Here is a 19007-nt window from a genome sequence, read left to right as displayed (position 1 = left end):
ACTTACTTAAACTTAAAAGTTTTTTCTCATCAAGAGAAACAATAAGAGAGGTAAATAGGGAGCCTACATCCTGGGAACAAATTTTTACTCCTCACACTTCAGATAGAGCCCTAATATCCAGAGTATACAAAGAACTCAAAAAATTAGACAATAAGATAACAAATAACCCAATCAACAAATGGGCCAAGGACCTGAACAGACACTTCTCAGAGGAGGATATACAATCAATCAACAAGTACATGAAAAAATGCTCACCATCTCTAGAAGTCAGAGAAATGCAAATCAAAACCACCCTAAGATACCATCTCACTCCAGTAAGATTGGCAGCCATTATGAAGTCAAACAACAACAAGTGCTGGCGAGGATGTGGAGAAAAGGGTACACTTGTACATTGCTGGTGGGACTGCAAACTGGTGCGGCCAATTTGGAAAGCAGTTTGGAGATTCCTGGGAAAGATGGGAATGGAACCACCATTTGACCCTGCTATTGCCCTTCTCAGACTATTCCCTGAAGACCTTAAAAGAGCATGCTACAGGGATACTGCCACATTGATGTTCATAGCAGCACAATTCACAATAGCTAGACTGTGGAACCAACCCAGATGCCCTTCAATAGATGAATGGATAAAAAAATGTGGCATCTATACACCATGGAGTATTATGCAGCAATAAAAAATGACAAAATCATAGAATTTTCAGGGAAATGGATGGCACTAGAGCAGATTATGCTTAGTGAAGCTAGCCAATCCCTAAAAAACAAATACCAAATGTCTTCTTTGATATAATGAGAGCACCTATGAACAGAGCAGGGAGGAAGAGTAGGAAGAAAAGATTAACATTAAACAGAGACATGAGATGGGAGGGAAAGGGAGAGAAAAGGGAAATTGCATGGAAATGAAGGGAAACCCTCATTGCTATACAAAATTACATATAAGAGGTTGTGAGGGGAATGGGAAAATAAACAAGGAGAGAAATGAATTACAGTAGATGGGGTAGAGAGAGAAGATGGGAGGGGAGGGGAGGGGGGATAGTAGAGGATAGGAAAGGTAGCAGAATGCAACAATTACTAATAGGGCATTATGTAAAATTGTGGATGTGTAACCGACGTGATTCTGCAATCTGCATTTGGGGTAAAATTGGGGGTTCATAACCCACTTCAATCTAATGTATGAAATATGATATGTGAAGAGCTTTGTAATGTTGTGAACAACCAATAAAAAAAATAAATTAATTAAAAAAATAGAACACCCCCCCCCAAAAAAAAGAAGTTAGTGTTCTTTAGGGAAATGCTTTTATTTTGTCCTCAGACTTGTTACCATATACCCTGGAGTGTTAGTTCTTAATCACTTCTACCAGAAGGAAGGAGGAGAGGTAGTCTGGGCAGAGCTGTGGTTTGGATGTGGTTAGTATGTCCCTAATGATTCATGTGCTATAGGCTGGTCCTCAGTGTCGTGGTGGGGAAGAGGAGAGACCTTTAAGAGGTAAAGCCTGTGGAAGGACCCTATTTACTTCTCACCAGAGTAAGTTGTTATAAAGGAAGTCCACCCGTGTATTTGACCTCTCCTGTATGTGGCCATTTCTTTCTGCTTCTCTGCCATGTTGTGACACAGACAAAATGTACCTTACAAGAAGCTGAACTGATGAGGCTGCTCAATCTTGGATGTTCAGCTTCTAAAATTGTGAGCTAAAGAAAACCTCTTTTTATTTATAAAGTACTCAGCTTTAGGTATTTTGTTACAGCAACAGAAAATGGATGAATACAGTGGACGTTAAGGTTATTTTCTACTTAACAGTAGTTCTGATTTTACTTTCTCATCAGAGTCTGTTGATATATGGAAATTAAAGAAAAACATTCTGCATGCCATTGAATATTACTCATTCATCAACTTTTGAAATAAATAATGTATTTGTATGTTAGGGATTTCTCCTATTAGTTCATCTTCACTGAAAGTGTCTTTATTGCATTCTTCCTGCTGACTTGCTGACCATTCCTGCTAGGGAATGACCTGGAAGTAGGTGTGTTCATAATGCAGCAAGGTTCACAAGGGAGACTGAACTGGCACCCTGGAGGTCTTTCTGGAAGACAGGCCAAGGTGAAGCCTGTTCAGAGCACCACACTAGAGAAGGCTGTCCTTGTCCTAGCTAGCTTCTAATTTGCATATTATACTTTCCTGGTTTAAAAGAAGGGTGATACAGTCTTAAGAAATGCTGCACTAGATGATGTTGCTTTCTGATAGGAGTTGAAAAACAGGAAGAAGGCTCCTTGCCTAGTGCCTGGGGGAGGTGGTGGAGCCAAGGTATAGCTAGTCTACAGTGGTCGGGTAGTGCATGGCTCATGTGTTACCTGGCATCGTCCTGTTCACATAGCCGTTGACCGTGTACATCAGGGACGACGACTGGGCCCAGCTCTTGCTTTCATCAAACACAGCAAACAGCAGTATGTGTTGCCTGTCAAACATCTTCTGAGTCCCATCTTCAGTTAGGGTGCCTGAGAGAAAATACATGGTAGCCTCCTGAATTGAAGACTCATTAGCTTTCTAGATAGCAAAGGGTTTAGGGCAAGAAAACAATCATAAGGATATAATTGAAGAGTTGTTATTTTTGAAAATAGCATCTTTATCAAGGAATAATAGTTGAGAGTTATTAAATTTCTGGTGCCACATTATTTATTTTGGCACCTTGTGGTCTGGGGGGACAACTTTATAGGTAAATTTTACCTGGAACAGAAAGAAAGCATTTGGTGACTGTCAAGGACTGTTCTATATAAGTATCCATTTCCTTGAGTCTTATCAGACCAATGCGTACTACCTTAGCTCAGGTGGTAAAGTCTCACACGCTAAGCTTAATGCAGCTATCTCGTTTGTATGTGATATGGGCCACTAGAGAATTGGATGTATCAGGAGTAATTCATTTTCACATAAGGAAATATTGCTGCTAATGGTAAAATGAAAAAAGGGGCTTTTCAATAAGTTTAAAAAATTTAAGTGTCAGTGTCCATTACAATACCTTCTGTATACAGGCAATGAAAAAATGTATTTGTGTAATGAATAGCTGAGTTGTGCGTAGGTCTGGTCTATGTCTGTGTCGGCAAATGGTGAGGGCATCACATTTTTTCTCCTGGCATAGTTTGTTGTGGCTCTTTGCTTGTTTTAAGGGAACATGGGCTGAATTCCTAGGTAAAGGGAGAACCCCAGCCTAGACAATGACATTTCTTAAAAAGTCAGCTTGAGTATGTTTGGAACCTGCTACTCAAAGTGTTCAACTTGATGATAAGAAAGGAAGCTGTAGTTTCATGTATTTATAGACCAATTACCAACCCAAGCCTCTGCTCTGTCCAGCATGTCAGATACCTTCACCTGCATTCTTTCTAAGAACTCTTCAGCAGAATTCATGCTGCTATCCCCTTTTAGACAGGCCAGCATTGAGGTCAGTGTGATAAGCATGATGTCAGAATACACTCTCAGAGAGGCATTTACTTGGTAGGAGCGTCCAAGCCTGAGCTAAAGGAAGAATTAGAATAAACAGGGTAGGGTCCAGGCCCTCAAACAGTAGGTGTTTTCTACTATCAAGCAATGATTGGTCACCACCCCGCTCCCTCTGCCTGATGTACAGAAGGCAGGTACAAGGTACCAAACTGCATCCCACACGGAGTTCCTTACCACCAGAACATATCTGCTGATGTGGAATCTGTACCTTTCTTACAGATAAGGAGGGGTCCAACCAGCCCTGAGTTGAAGTCCTGAATCAGATTTGCGTAGGAGTAGTAGATGTGGGTGAGACAGGGAGGGTCGTCCTGTGTGGGACCACTGTCCTCGCCGATGTGCCACTCATAGGTGTATTCTTGGCCTGGAGCTACAGCGTCATCCATCTGCTCCACGGGGGATGTGTGGTCGGGGTAAGACGCACCTGGGGAAGTGAAGGCCATGAGGATATCTGGGCAGATACCAAGGACGACTTTTGCATCATTCTCAAATCTGGGAACCTGAGATGAACTCTCTGGAGGGTATATGCCTTTCTATAGTAAAACTTCATAATTTGGAAAGATTCACAATACTTACTTCTATGCCCACAGAATAGCTGTAACTAGTGAATTAGATAAGATTTAGCAAGTCAATTTTCCAGGGTATCCTAACAATTATTTAAATATGATCACAGACTCAAATACCTCTGGTCAGTAAATCACCTCAAAGTGTGAGAAGAAGTTATATTCTCTCTGTGGTGCTTGATGAGTCCTCTTATATTTAGCTGCTGTTAACATGGGATGGATGTACACTTGGGGCCCTTTACATTGTTTATTTTTGGCTCTGAAAGTACTACATCTTTAGCTTCTTTCCAACTGGAGTCCCCCTCAGCACTGATCAATCTCTTTATGCATCTCTGTTATCTGGTCATTCCAACTTTCCCCCCAGAGCCTCAGGTGGGCTCCCATAAGCAGTGTAGTCATCCTAGTGCTCAGGAAGTGTGTCTGTCCCCTGAAGTGTACCCAGAAACCCCTTTTTTTTTGAGATTTTTTAATATTTATTTATTTTTTTTAGTTCTCGGCGGACACAACATCTTTGTTGGTATGTGGTGCTGAGGATCGAACCCGGGCCGCACGCATTCCAGGCGAGCGCGCTACCGCCTGAGCCACATCCCCAGCCCCCCAGAAACCCCTTAACATCCCCGTATGTGCTCTCCTTTCCTTTCTGGCAGGATGTGGAGGATGTAGAAATTGGTCTTCCTTTTTGAAGAAGGGGAACTGAGATACTCAAAGTCAGAAGAAGACCAGAGGGTTGGGTGGGGCTTTCAACAATTAAGGGAAGATGTGGTAGAGATGGAGCAAGTGAGGAGGGAAGGGGCGAGGGCAGAGTTGAGACAGCCCCAGGGCTGGGCGGTTTCCCCTGTAGGAGGCAGTCCTCAGTTAATTCAGTGAAAGTTTTACTACCAGCAGCAGGTGCAGGGAATTCCTTTGGGAGACTGTGATCTTTGATACAGTAGCCCGATCACTGTCTTCAGGTAGAGGGGAGGCCATCAGCGTATGGCTCTGGGCAGGCAAGGATCAAGACTGAAATGTTCAGGATGGGGAAAGGACACTGGGAACTGTTCTTACTCAAGGGATTGTGCTTTTTGAAAACAGATGTTTTCATTTTCATTTCTTCCCTCCTCCAGACTCTCCTTCCTTCACTTGCCTTCCTTTCTTCCTTTTGTGCTGTCTCACCTTTTCCCAACACCCTTCCTTCCTTCCCTCTCTCCCTTCCATTCATCATCTTTATTGAGATAAATTTGCACATAACAAAGTTCACCAAATTTAAGTGTAATATTTGCTGAGTTTTGACAGATGTGTACAGGCTCATAGCTATAGGCACAGTGGATAGAGCAGGTTCCTTCACTCCAGAGTTGCCTTATGCCTCGCAGTCAGTGCCCTCTCCCACCAGGCCTAGGCAACTGCCCCCTGTTTCCTTCACTGGCATCTGCTTCTCTATGAGCTCATACAAATGGGATGACTTTATAGATGGCTTTGTGTTCAGTTACAGTTAGTTGGTACGGTATATATTTTTTGTAATTTCTTTCACTTTTCTTTTCTAGTTGATATGAACTGTTCTACTGAGCACATGTGTTCATCTCTTTTTTCTTTCAAATATTTAAAAATTATTAGCACATACTAATTATGCAGATTTGGAGAGTTCACTGTGACACTTCCATATGTGCCTATATCATGCTTTGATAGTGTCCTCCGCCTTCTCCTTTCCTCTTTCTTAAAACTCCTTTTGCTATTTTCAGATTTTTTTGTTTCCACTTGTTGCCTTTTAGCCTCTTTGTATCTAATATTAAGTGGATTTTTGAATCCTGTATACAGTTTGATATTTTATTCAATCTTACAATTCGCAGCTTACTTGCAGTGTTCTTTCCATTCACTTGGAATGTCAGTAAATTGTCGGATTGAAAACCACCATCCTGCTATGTGCTCTATTTTTCTGTCTGTTCTTTGTTAATTTTCCTTATTTCCTGCCTCCTTTTGGGTTGAGTGCTTTTAATGATTCTCTCAAGTCCCCACTGTCGGCCCCTTGGTCTCATTTTGTTGTTAGCAGTGTCCTACAGTTTACAGCTTTAACGTACAAGACTCCCTGCAAATAATGACATGACACTTTACCTACAAGACCCTGTAGTGCTCTGGTCCATTTCTTGCCTCCTGGTGTTTATGTTGTTGTCGTCCATTTTACTTCTATGTATACAGTACAATTCACAATAAATTATTATTTTTGCTTTAATATTTAGATAATCAATTATCTTTTTAAGAGGTTAAAAATAAAGAAAAAATTTCTCTATATTTACTGATTTCTAGAATTTTTCATTCCCTCTTGCTGAGAGCCACTGCCCGGTCAGAATGACGCCTGGCATTTGCCAGAGGGAATGTTTGAAAGGTGACGCCAGCGAACCGTTGAGATGATGATTTGAGTTAAGCTATATATAATTGCTGTGATGCTGGATTGATTGTATTGTATATTTGACCTTTACTGTCGGGCAATGGGGCTGCTTTGGAGTTGGTTGGGGAAGATCCAGAGGAGGGATTTCTGGTTGGTGGGGTGTGTACCTGGAGGAGCCGCGTGGGTGGCGTCAGGGAGAGGTTCCCGGGGAGCGTGTGTGGAGTGTGCCGGTGGAATTTGGAAATAAAGTTCGTTCTTGCTTGAGTGGCTCATGATTTGTGCCCAGCTAGACTGCGGCACCCTCTGTGAGTCTGAATATCCCACTCAGACAATGTTTCTATCACTAAAGAAATTCCTTTAACTTTTTTTATGGTTGCTAGTGAGAAATTATCTCTGCTTTTGTATGTCCAAGTCAGTCTTTACTTTGCCTCCATTTTGAGAGAATCTTTTTGCTTGACATGGACAGATCTCCTTGTGTCCTTTTTTTCCTAGCACTTTGACCATTTTCTCTTTGGCCCTAGTTTTTGGCAACGTGGCTGTGGTGCACTTTGGTGTGGTTTTCTTCATGTTCTCTTCCATGGTTTTGTTAAGGCTCTTTAAATCTGCAGATTTGTAGTCCTTTTCACATTTGTAAAGTTTTCAGCTGTTATTACTTCAAATTCTTTTCCTGTCTCCACCATGTCTGGGACCTAGTTAGGTATGTTAGATTACATGGTATCATTCCACAGTTCAAAGATGCCCTGTTCATTTTGTTCTCTTTCTTATCTCTGTGTTTCATCTTGAATTGTTTCTACTGCTATGTATTAATGCTCCTGAACATTCCCCTCCATAGTGTCTAATGTGTTGGTAACCTCATCTATGCAGCTATGAAAGTTCTAGATAAGTATCTTTCTATCTTCTGTCTCTCTCTGATCTGCTCATCCTTTTCTCTGTCTGAAACATGGAGAAGGCTCATTACAGCCATCTTAAACATCTGTGCTGCAGCACTGTCCATTCTCTGTATAGCTGTACCTCCCCCGACCCCCACCTCAGAGAAACTGTTCCCCTTACAACTCTGTGAGAATTTCAACAGTGTCAGCCTATGTTTGGGCCCTTATGGTGGGTATGGGAACCAGGGCACACAGTGCTGTGGTCAGCATACCGGCCCCGAGGTGATCTGCATTGCTGTGCTATGTGAGTCCAGCGTGGAAGCCCTGTGATGGCAGAGCCGAGTAGCTGAATCTTCATCACTTCTGCACGAATTTCTACCATGCGCAAGTCCATGTGCAAGTCTACCCCACTTCTCTCTCCAGCCTTGTCATATGTGATTCCTTCCACTGTTCACTGTGCCATGGTCACTCAGGCTCCCTGTCAGTCCCCCATCTGCAAGAACCCTGCTTCCAGTGCTCATCTTCTTTTTCTTCCTTGGGATAAATACATGCTGATTTTTTAGACAACAACTTAAATGTTAGGTTACTCCTTCCCTTATCTCTGACTCTGCTGCATGTTTTTCTTTTATACCATTTGTCATAATTTGTAATTAAATATTTGTGATATTATGTGATAATTTAATTTTCCTTCCAGATTATAATTATTTTAAGGTATTTTTATTCTATACATTTTGATTGCCAGAGTGTAAGCTCTTCAAGGAATATTGCTGGTTTGTATTTGTCCTAGTATCTCTGTACCTTCCATAGTGCATGGAGAAGCATGGAGAGAATGCTTCATGCATATTTATTGAACTCTGAAGATTTAAGATCCTGTGGGTTAGAGCCCCGTCACAGCTCATGGATGTGTTTTGCTAGGATTTCATGGTATTAAAGCAGATTAAATGCCAACATTAAAAATTTGGAGATAATCATATTAGACTCTGGATTCCTTGTTTCTCTTTTAAAAATAGAATCTCCTCAAATTATTACATAAAATAGAAAGGAAGGAAACACTCCCAAATACATTCTATGAATCCAGTATAACCTTGATACCAAAATCAGACAAAAACATGTCAAGGAAAGAAAACTACAGACCAGTATCCCTGATGAACATATATATAAATATCCTTAATTAAATATTGGCAAACTGCATTCAAAAATTATGAACAAGCACGTAGGGGAAAGATGGCGGCGGGAAGGGAGTGAGCCGCCCCGTGCCCCGCACCGCCGCACCCGCAGCATGTGTTGCCGCTCCTTAAAAGAAAAAGTAAAGATCATTAAAGGAGATTTGTCAACAAAGACTAAGCACCGTGTCAAGAAAGGGGCCTAGGTGGAGTGAGTCCGTCACGACTCCAGCCAAGGTGGAGTGAGTCCGTCACAACTCCAGCGCGAGCGTAAGGCTGCAGTCCCCGAGCCGCCCAGCTCTCTCGGCCCCTTTTCCCTCTCCTCTCCGCCTTTCCGCCTTGCTTCTCTCCCGCCGTCTCTCATCCCATGCTCACTCTCTGAATCTCAATCTCAATTTCTTTCCCCCGCCCTGCCCGCTTTCATGCGTGCCCAGTCACCCGGCCCGCGCGGGCCCTGCGGCGCTGCCTCCCCTCCCCCAGCCCACACCCCCTCCCTGGGCGTCTCGAGGGCTGCAGCTGGGCCGCTGCCGCCTCCGCCGCTTCCTGTGGAGCTCGTTAGAGCAGTCTCTTCACCATGCGAGTGAGCCGCTGACCTGCCGAGCAAAGTGGAACAGCTGATAAGATGAGTAACAATTTATAATCTAAGGGATCCAACATGGCGGCGGGCGCAGAGAGATCAAGTCTCTAACCCCTTCAGCTGTGCGCGGGCATAGGGAGGCTTAAACTGTCAAAATGCTGTTTGCTCAGGATCACTAGGCAATGCTGAGCTGACATGGATCTGGGGCGAACAGTCTGGGCTTCTCAGACCACACCGAGCCCGGATCGACTGCATTCAAGCTCCGGTTCGCCTGCTTCTCATGACTCAGCACTAACGATCCCGCTGAAATAACTGGTCGGCCCTCCTGAACTTACAGAGGTGAAAGCCAACCGAGCGCGATAGCCAGACGGAGGGAATCTGGAGTGATGCGGGACTAGCGGCGCAGAACTCCCGGCTACCGCTCCCACCAGTGCTGACAACTGAGGTCCCTTGCACCAGCTACCAGGGGAGTGGCTACAGGAGGGCAAACAAATTCGCTGGGGGTTCTCAGCCCCAAGCTCTACAAACTTAGGGTCTGAGGGAGGCAAACAGAGAGAGTGTGCCCGGGCGTTCATGAAAACAGGGCTCCCAGGAGCAGCAGACCTGGCGTGTAGCCAGTATTGAGGTGAGTGTCACAGGTGAGCGGGGCCTGGCTTGAGGAAACACAAGAGAAGGCCGTAGGCACTCAGGATTGGAGACCCACACAGTCTGGGAGGAAGAGCTGCTGCACAGTGATTGGATCCCACCTATTGAGAAGAGAAGCTTGGCCCAGTGGGCACAGCTCCACCTACTGGAAGAGAAGTTAATCAAGCTCTATGATTGCATTTATTATTATAATTATTTTTTTCTTTTCTTTTATTTTCATTTTTTTTGTTGTTGTTCTTTAACTTTTTTTATTAATGTTTTCAATTTTTTTAATTCTTTTTATTTTATTATTATTATTTTTAAAAATTTAATTTCCATTTTTTAATTATCATTATTTATTTTTTTTAATTTTTGTTTGTTCTTTTTCTTTCTTTCTTTCTTTTCTATTTTTTCTTTTGTCTTTTCATTTCTTTTCAATTTTCTTATTCCCCCTTCCTTGAATTCTACCTGCCCACACTCATTCTCTTTAGTTACTTCTTCCCTTCCCTTCTAATATCTTTCCTCCCAAGCATCAAATAAATTTATAAGAGTAAAGAGTAACTCAGCAGTCAAACAGAACAAGAAGTAACATGAGCAGCATAAAAAAGCAAGGAAGAAAAGGAGTACAAACAATGAAGGACAGCCTAAATATTCAGGAGGATCTAGAGTCATCAGAAAAATGGTCATATAAAGAACTCAAGGAACACCTTAGACAGATGGAATGGAACCTTAAAGAGGATATGAGACAGCAAATCCAAACAGTGAAAGATCACATTGAAAATGAATTACATAAACAGATAAAAGAAGAAGTTAAGCATCTTTATCAGAAGATAGAGATTATAAAAAAAATCAAACAATAATTCTAGAAATGAAGGAAACGATAAACCAAATTAAAAACTCAATTGAGAGTATCACTAACAGAGTGGAGCAAGTAAAAGCCAGAACATAGGATAATGAAGACAAAATATATCATCTTGAAAAGAGTCTAGCCAACTCAGATAGGCTGGTAAAAAATCACGAGAAAAACATCCAAGAGATTTGGGATAACATAAAAAAACCAAACTTACGAGTCATCAGGATAGAGGGAGGTACAGAGATTCAAACCAAGGGAATGAGTAACCTGCTGAATGAAATAATTACAGAAAACTTTCCAGAAATAAAAAAGGAAACAGATATACAAATTGTAGATGCATACAGGACACCGAGCACACAAAATCACAGTAGACCAACGCCAAGACACATTGTTATGAAGATATCCAATATACAGAACAAAGAGAAAATATTAAAAGCTACAAGAGAAAGGAGGCAGATTACATTTAGAGTAAACCAATAAGGTTAACAACGGATTTTTCATCACAGACGCTGAAAGCAAGAAGATCCTGGAACAACGTATTTCAAACACTGAAAGACAATGGATGCCAACCAAGAATTCTGTATCCAGCAAAATTAAGCTTCAGGTACGACAACGAAATAAAAATCTTTCATGCTAAACAAAAGCTAAAAGAATTTGCAGCCAGAAAACCAGCATTGCAAAGCGTCTTGAGCAAAACACTACACGAGGAAGAAATGAAAAACAATAACCAAAACCCTCAGTGGGAAGTGCCTCAGTAATGACAGAGGACGGGGGGAAAGCTAATCATGGAGAAACAAACTAAATTAGAAAAAAAAAGATAAATAAACATTGCAGGAAGTACAAACCATATATCAATAGTAACTCTAAACGTTAATGGCTTAAACTCTCCAATAGAGCAACATAGGCTGATAACATGGATTAAAAAAACAAATCCAACAATATGCTGCCTCCAGGAGACACATCTGATTGAAAAAGACATACGCAGGCTGAAGGTGAAAGGTTGGGAAAAAATATACCACGCACACGGTCCTCATAAGCAAGCAGGGGTGGCCATCCTCATATCGAATAAAATCGACTTCAAGACTAAGTTAATCAAAAGGGATAAAGAAGGACATTATATACTGTTAAAAGGAACCATTCACCAACAAGATATAACAATTATCAATATTTATGCACCAAATAATGGTGCTGCGACTTTCATAAAACAAACTCTCCTCAAGTTCAAGAATCAAATAGACCACAACACAATAATTATGGGTGACTTCAACACACCTCTCTCACCATTGGACAGATCCTCCAAACAAAAGTTGAATAAAGAAACTATTGACCTCAATATCACAATCAATAACCTAGACTTAACTGACATATATAGAATATATCAACTATCATCAAATGGATATACTTTTTTCTCAGCAGCACATGGATCCTTCTTAAAAATAGACCATATATTATGCCATAGGGCAACCCTCAGTAAATATAAAGGGGTGGAGATAATACTATGCATTTTATCTGATCATAATGGAATGAAACTGGAAATCAATGATAAAAGAAGGAAGGAAAAATCCTACATCACATGGAAAATGAACAATATGTTACTGAATGATCAATGGGTTACAGAAGACATAAAGGAGGAAATCAAAAAATTCTTAGAGATAGATGAAAATACAGACACAACATATCACAATCTATGGGACACAACGAAAGCAGTTTTAAGAGGGAAATTCATCGCCTGGAGATCATTCCTCAAAAAAAGGAAAAAACAACAAATAAATGAGCTCACACTTCATCTCAAAGCCCTAGAAAAGGAAGAGCAAAACAACAGCAAATGTAGCAGAAGGCAAGAAATAATTAAAATCAGAGCGGAAATCAACGAAATTGAAACAAAAGAAACTATTGAAAAAATTAACAAAACTAAAAGTTGGTTCTTCGAAAAAATAAATAAGATCAACAGACCCTTAGCCATGCTAACGAAGAGAAGAAGAGAGAGAACTCAAATTACTAATATACGGGATGAAAAAGGCAATATCACAACAGATGCTACAGAAATACAGAAGACAATTAGAAATTATTTTGAAAACCTATATTCCAATAAAATAGAAGATAGTGAAGACATTGATAAATTTCTTAGGTCATATGATTTGCCCAGACTGAGTCAGGAGGATACACACAATCTGAACAGACCAATATCAATGGATGAAATTGAAGAAGCAATCAAAAGACTACCAACCAAGAAAAGCCTAGGATTGGATGGGTATACAGCGGAGTTTTACAAAACCTTTAAAGAAGAATTAATACCAATACTTTTCAAGTTATTTCAGGAAATAGAAAAAGAGGGAGCTCTTCCAAATTCATTCTATGAGGCCATCACCCTGATTCCGAAACCAGACAAAGACACCTCAATGAAAGAAAACTACAGACCAATATCTCTGATGAACCTAGATGCAAAAATCCTCAATAAAATTCTGGCGAATCGGATACAAAGGCACATCAAAAAAATTGTGTACCATGATCAAGTAGGATTCATCCCTGGGATGCAAGGCTGGTTCAATATACGGAAATCAATAAATGTTATTCACCACATCAATAGACTTAAAGATAAGAGCCATATGATCATCTCGATAGACGCAGAAAAAGCATTCAACAAAGTACAGCATCCCTTTATTTTCAAAACATTACAAAAACTAGGTATAACAGAAACTTACCTCGACATTGTAAAAGCTATCTATGCTAAGCCTCAGGCTAGCATCATTCTGAATGGAGAAAAATTGAAGGCATTCCCTCTAAAATCTGGAACAAGACAGGGATGCCCCCTATCACCACTTCTATTCAATATAGTTCTCTAAACACTGGCCAGAGCAATTAGACAGACGAAAGAAATTAAAGGCATAAAAATAGGAAAAGAAGAACTTAAATTATCACTATTTGCTGATGACATGATTCTATACCTAGAAGACCCAAAAGGGTTTACAAAAAAACTACTAGAACTAGTAAATGAATTCAGCAATGTGGCAGGATATAAAATCAACACACATAAATCAAAGGCATTTCTTTATATCAGCGACAAAACTTCTGAAACGGAAATGAGGAAAAACACTCCATTCACAATATCCTCAAAAAAAATAAAATACCTGGGAATCAACCTAACAAAAGAGGTGAAAGACTTATACAATGAAAACTACAGAACCCTAAAGAGAGAAATAGAAGAAGATCTTAGAAGATGGAAAAATATACCCTGTTCATGGATAGGCAGAACTAACATCATCAAAATGGCGATATTACCAAAAGTTCTCTATAGGTTTAATGCAATGCCAATCAAAATCCCAGTGGCATTTCTTATAGAAATAGATAAAGCAATCATGAAATTCATATGGAAAAATAAAAGACCCAGAATAGCAAAAGCAATTCTAAGCAGGAAGTGTGAATCAGGCGGTATAGCGATACCAGATTTCAAACTATATTACAGAGCAATAGTAACAAAAACAGCATGGTACTGGTACCAAAACAGGCGGGTGGACCAATGGTATAGAATAGAGGACACAGAGACTAATCCACAAAGTTACAACTATCTTATATTTGATAAAGGGGCTAAAAGCATGCAATGGAGGAAGGATAGCATCTTCAACAAATGGTGTTGGGAAAACTGGAAATCCATATGCAACAAAATGAAACTGAATCCCTTTCTCTCGCCATGCACAAAAGTTAACTCAAAGTGGATCAATGAGCTTGATATCAAATCAGAGACTCTGCGTCTGATAGAAGAAAAAGTTGGCTCCGATCTACATATTGTGGGGTCGGGCTCCAAATTCCTTAATAGGACACTCATAGCACAAGAGTTAATAACAAGAATCAACAAATGGGACTTTCTTAAACTGAAAAGTTTTTTCTCAGCAAAAGAAACAATAAGAGAGGTAAGTAGGGAGCCTACATCATGGGAACCAATTTTTACTCCTCACACTTCAGATAGAGCCCTAATATCCAGAGTACACAAAGAACTCAAAAAATTAGACAATAAGATAACAAATAACCCAATCAACAAATGGGCCAAGGACCTGAACAAACACTTCACAGAGGAGAACTTACAATCAATCAACAAGTACATGAAAAAATGCTCACCATCTCTAGCAGTCAGAGAAATGCAAATCAAAACCACCCTAAGATACCATCTCACTCCAGTAAGATTGGCAGCCATTATGAAGTCAAACAACAAGAATTGCTGGCGAGGATATGGGGAAAAGGGTACACTTGTACATTGCTGGTGGGACTGCAAACTGGTGCGGCCAATTTGGAAAGCAGTATGGAGATTCCTGGGAAAGATGGGAATGGAACCACCATTTGACCCAGCTATTGCCCTTCTGGAACTATTCCCTGAAGACCTTAAAAGAGCGCACTACAGGGATACTGCCACATCGATGTTCATAGCAGCACAATTCACAATTGCTAGGCTGTGGAACCAACCCAGATGCCCTTCAATAGATGAATGGATAAAAAAATGTGGCATTTATACACCATGGAGTATTATGCAGCACTAAAAAATGACAAAATCATGGAATTTGCAGGGAAATGGATGGCATTAGAGCAGATTATGCTTAGTGAAGCTAGCCAATCCCTAAAAAACAAATACCAAATATCTTCTTTGATATAATGAGAGCAACTAAGAGCAGAGCAAGGAGGAAGAGCAGGAAGAAAAGATTAACATTAAACAGAGACATGAGGTGGGAGGGAAAGGGAGAGAAAAGGGAAATTGCATGGAAATGGAGGGAGACCCTCATTGTTATACAAAATTACATATAAGAGGTTGTGAGGGGAATGGGATAATAAACAAGGAGGGAAATGAATTACAGTAGATGGGGTAGAGAGAGAAGATGGGAGGGGGGATAGTAGAGGATAGGAAAGGTAGCAGAATACAACAGTTACTAATATGGCAGTATGTAAAAATGTGGATGTGTAACTGATGCAATTCTGCAATCTGTATTTGGGGTAAAAATGGGAGTTCATAACCCATTTGATTCTAATGTATGAAATATGATATGTCAAGAGCTTTGTAATGTTTTGAACAACCAATAAAAAGAAAAAAGAAAGGTACATTAAAAAAATAAAATAAAACTGTTTTCCAACTGCAAAAAAAAATTATGATCAAGTGGGTTTTATCCAAGGAATGCAAATTAATATATATAATTCACCACATATAAATAATTAAGGACAGAATCACATGATCATCTCCATAGATACAGAAAAAGCCATTGACAAAATCCAGCTCCCATTCATGTCAAAAACGATAGAGAAAGAAGGAATACTAGAGACAGAGGGAATTTAACATGCTAAATCTATATAAATAAACCCAAGCTCAATGTCATATTGAAAAGAAAAATTGAAAGCATTTTCTCTAAAATCAGAAACAAGACAAGATGCCCACTCTCACCATTCCTAGTTATCATGGTCCTTGAAACTCTATCTAGAGTAATCAAGCAAGAATAGGAAGTTAAAGGGATACAAATAGAAAAAGAAGTCAAATTATCTCTGTTTGCTGAAAATGTGATTATATATCTAGAAGACCCAAAAAAACTCCACCAGAAGACTTTCAGAGCTGATAAACAAATTCAGAAAATTAGCAGGATACAAGGTTAATGTACACAAATCATAAATTGATAGTTTTCCCATATCCTAATAATGAATCTGCTGAGAAAGAAAACTGGAAAACTATCCTATTCAAAATAACCTCAAAAAATTCTTGGGAATAAATTCTGACCAAGGAGATGAAAGAGCTCTATAATGAAAACTGTAGAACACAGAAGAAAGAAATTGAAGAAGATTGTAGAAGATTAAAAGAACTCCCATGTTCTTGGTTAGGAATAATTAATATGGTTAAAATGCCATATTGCCAAAAACAATGTACATATTCAATACAACCCTCATCAAAATAGCAATGACATTCTTCACAGAACTTAAAATCAGTCCTAAAGTTCAGATAGAAGATGAAAAGACCCAGAATAGCCAACGAATACTAAGAAAGAAGAGAAATGCTGGTGGCCCCACAATTCCTGATCTCAAATTATACCAGAGGTATAGTAACAAAAGCAACATGATATTGACATCAAGAGAAACATGAAGACCAACGGAATAGAATAAAAGATACAGAGAAAAACACATATATACAGGCATCTGATACTTGACAAAGATGCCAAAAACATGTTGGAGAAAAGATGGCCTTTTAAACAAATAGTCCTGGGAAAACTGGATTTACATATGTAGAAGAATCGGGTCCCCATCTTCTACCTTGCATAAAAGTCAACTCAAAATTGATGAAACACTTAGGAATCAGACCAGAAACTTTGCAACTATTAGATGAAAACATGTCAACACTCCAACATATTAGCATATGACAGACTTCCTTAATTAGACCCCCCAAACTCAATAAATGAAACCATGAATCAATAAATGGGTTGGCATGACATTAAAAGGCTTCTGCACAGCAAAGGAAACAAGAGCATAAAGAGAGAGCCTGCAGAATAGGAGACAATCTTTGCCAGCTACTCCTCTGACAGGGGATCAATATCCAAAATATATAATGAACCCAAAACATTTAATACCGAACAAAATCAAATAACTCAATAAATGGGTGAAAGAACTGAACAGACATTTTTCAAAAGAATAAACATAAATGTCCAACAAGTATATGAAAAATGTTCAACATCCCTAGCAATCAGGGAAATGCAGTTAGAACAGCAATCATTAAGAAAACAAACAATAATAAATGCTGTTGGGGATGTGGGGAAAAAGGTACACTTATACTTTGTTGGTGGGACTGCAAATTATTATAACCATTCTGAAAAACAAATGGAGATTCCTCAAAATACTAGGAATAGAATTACCATATGACCCAGCTCTGTGGTATTTATCCAGAAGAACTAAAATCAGCATACTAGAGTGGTACAGGCACATCAGTGTTTATAGCAGCACAATTCACAGAAGCCAAGTTTCAAATCAACCCAGGTACTTGTCAAAAGATGAATGAATAAAGAAAATGTGGACTGGATGTGGTGGCACATACCTGTAATTCCAGCAACTCAGAGGGCTGAGGCAGGAGGATCATGAGTTCAAAACAGCCTCAACTCAGTGAGGTCCTAAGCAACTTAAAGAGATCCTGTCTCAAAATTTAAAAACAACAAAATGTTTTTAAAAGGGCTGGGGATGTGACTCAGTGGTTGAGTACCCCCTGGGTTCAATCCCCTGTACTAAAACAAAACAAAACAGAAAATTTTAAGAAAGCAAATGTGGTATACACACAATGACATTTTATGTAGCCATAAAGAATAATTAAATTATTATTATTATCCATTTGCTGGCAAATGGATAGAACTGGAGATCATTATGCTGATTTCCAGCCAACTTCAGAAAGTTAAAGGTCAAATGTTTTCTCTCACACGTGGAAGATAGAGCAAAATATGGGGAAAAAGTGTGTGTGTGGGGAGTGAAATTCCAAGAAAATGGAAGGGAGATCAGTGGAATAGAGGAAGGAGGTAAAGAAGGAGGGAGGAAGGATAGAAATAGGGAAGAACAGTGGAATGAAATTGATCTAATTGTGCTGGGTACATATACAAATATATTACAGTGAAATTCACTTTTATATATATCTACAGAAAATCAATTAAAAAATTATAAATAAATATAAGGAAAACCATTGGAGAGGTAGGGGAAGACCCATGAGGGAGGAGAGAGAGAAGTGCTGGGGACTACAATGGAGCAAATTATATTCCATGCATGTATGATTATGTCAAATGATCTCCAATAGTATATATAACTATAATGTGCTAATACAATTATGTAAAAATTATAGATACAAAGTCAAAGAGCCATGGGGATGGGCCTGTAGCCCAGTGCTAGAGCGCTTGCCTTGCAGATGTGAGACCCTGGGTCCCATCCTTAGCACCACATAAAAATAAATAAACAAATAAAGATATGTGGCCATCTACTACAACTAAAAACATTCTAAAATAAAATGTCAAAGAGTCAAAAACAGCTAGAATAAAATTTCATCAAAAAAGAGGGATATATTGTTAAAATGACTTTTTTTAATGATATCTGCACTAACACTAAGAAATAACACCAAAAGATTTTGAGGGTAATAGCTCAGGAATGACTTGCTATAATTGGTGTTTCTACCCCACAATGCAACAATCGTACTTGATATAATGGGACTATCTCACCAAGTTGCTGCAGTGTTACAACAAGAAATAAGCAACAAGAAATTCAATGTCAAGATTAAGAAACAAACAAACAAACAAAAAAACCAAAAACAAATCCTGAAGATCTGGTAACATAGGCTCAAACTCCTGCATACACTTTGGCTGGACTGGTGTCTGGGCTGTGCTCTCCTACTTTCTGGTTGCCGGTATCTACTGAACCCATGTTCTTTTGAATTTCCCACCTGGCCACTCTGGACATCCGAGCCTGTGACCCTTGTGCTAGAGTGTAAGCTGAACACTGGACTCTGTTGCTCCCTCCTACCCCTGAAAGACTG

General features: G+C 39.6%; 1 protein-coding gene across 2 annotated transcripts in view; it reads right to left on the bottom strand.

Moving 5' to 3' along the window:
* The window catches only part of F5 (coagulation factor V), a 77630-nt gene that overhangs the window by 39138 nt on the left and 19485 nt on the right, over positions 1 to 19007 (bottom strand). For both annotated transcript variants that reach the window (XM_081299051.1, XM_081299052.1), the window contains exons 4-5: positions 3693 to 3905; positions 2344 to 2487 (exon numbers count right to left, since the gene is read on the bottom strand). In XM_081299051.1, coding sequence (XP_081155177.1) covers positions 2344 to 2487; positions 3693 to 3905 — 357 coding nt within the window. The remainder of the gene's footprint in view (positions 1 to 2343; positions 2488 to 3692; positions 3906 to 19007) is intronic.

The sequence above is a fragment of the Spermophilus citellus genome (genome assembly GCF_964194105.1).
Source record: "Spermophilus citellus genome assembly, chromosome: 6".
Taxonomy (NCBI): Eukaryota; Metazoa; Chordata; class Mammalia; order Rodentia; family Sciuridae; genus Spermophilus; species Spermophilus citellus.
The sequence above is the reverse complement of the archived record's forward strand: the minus strand, read 5'-3'. Positions and strand labels throughout refer to the sequence as shown.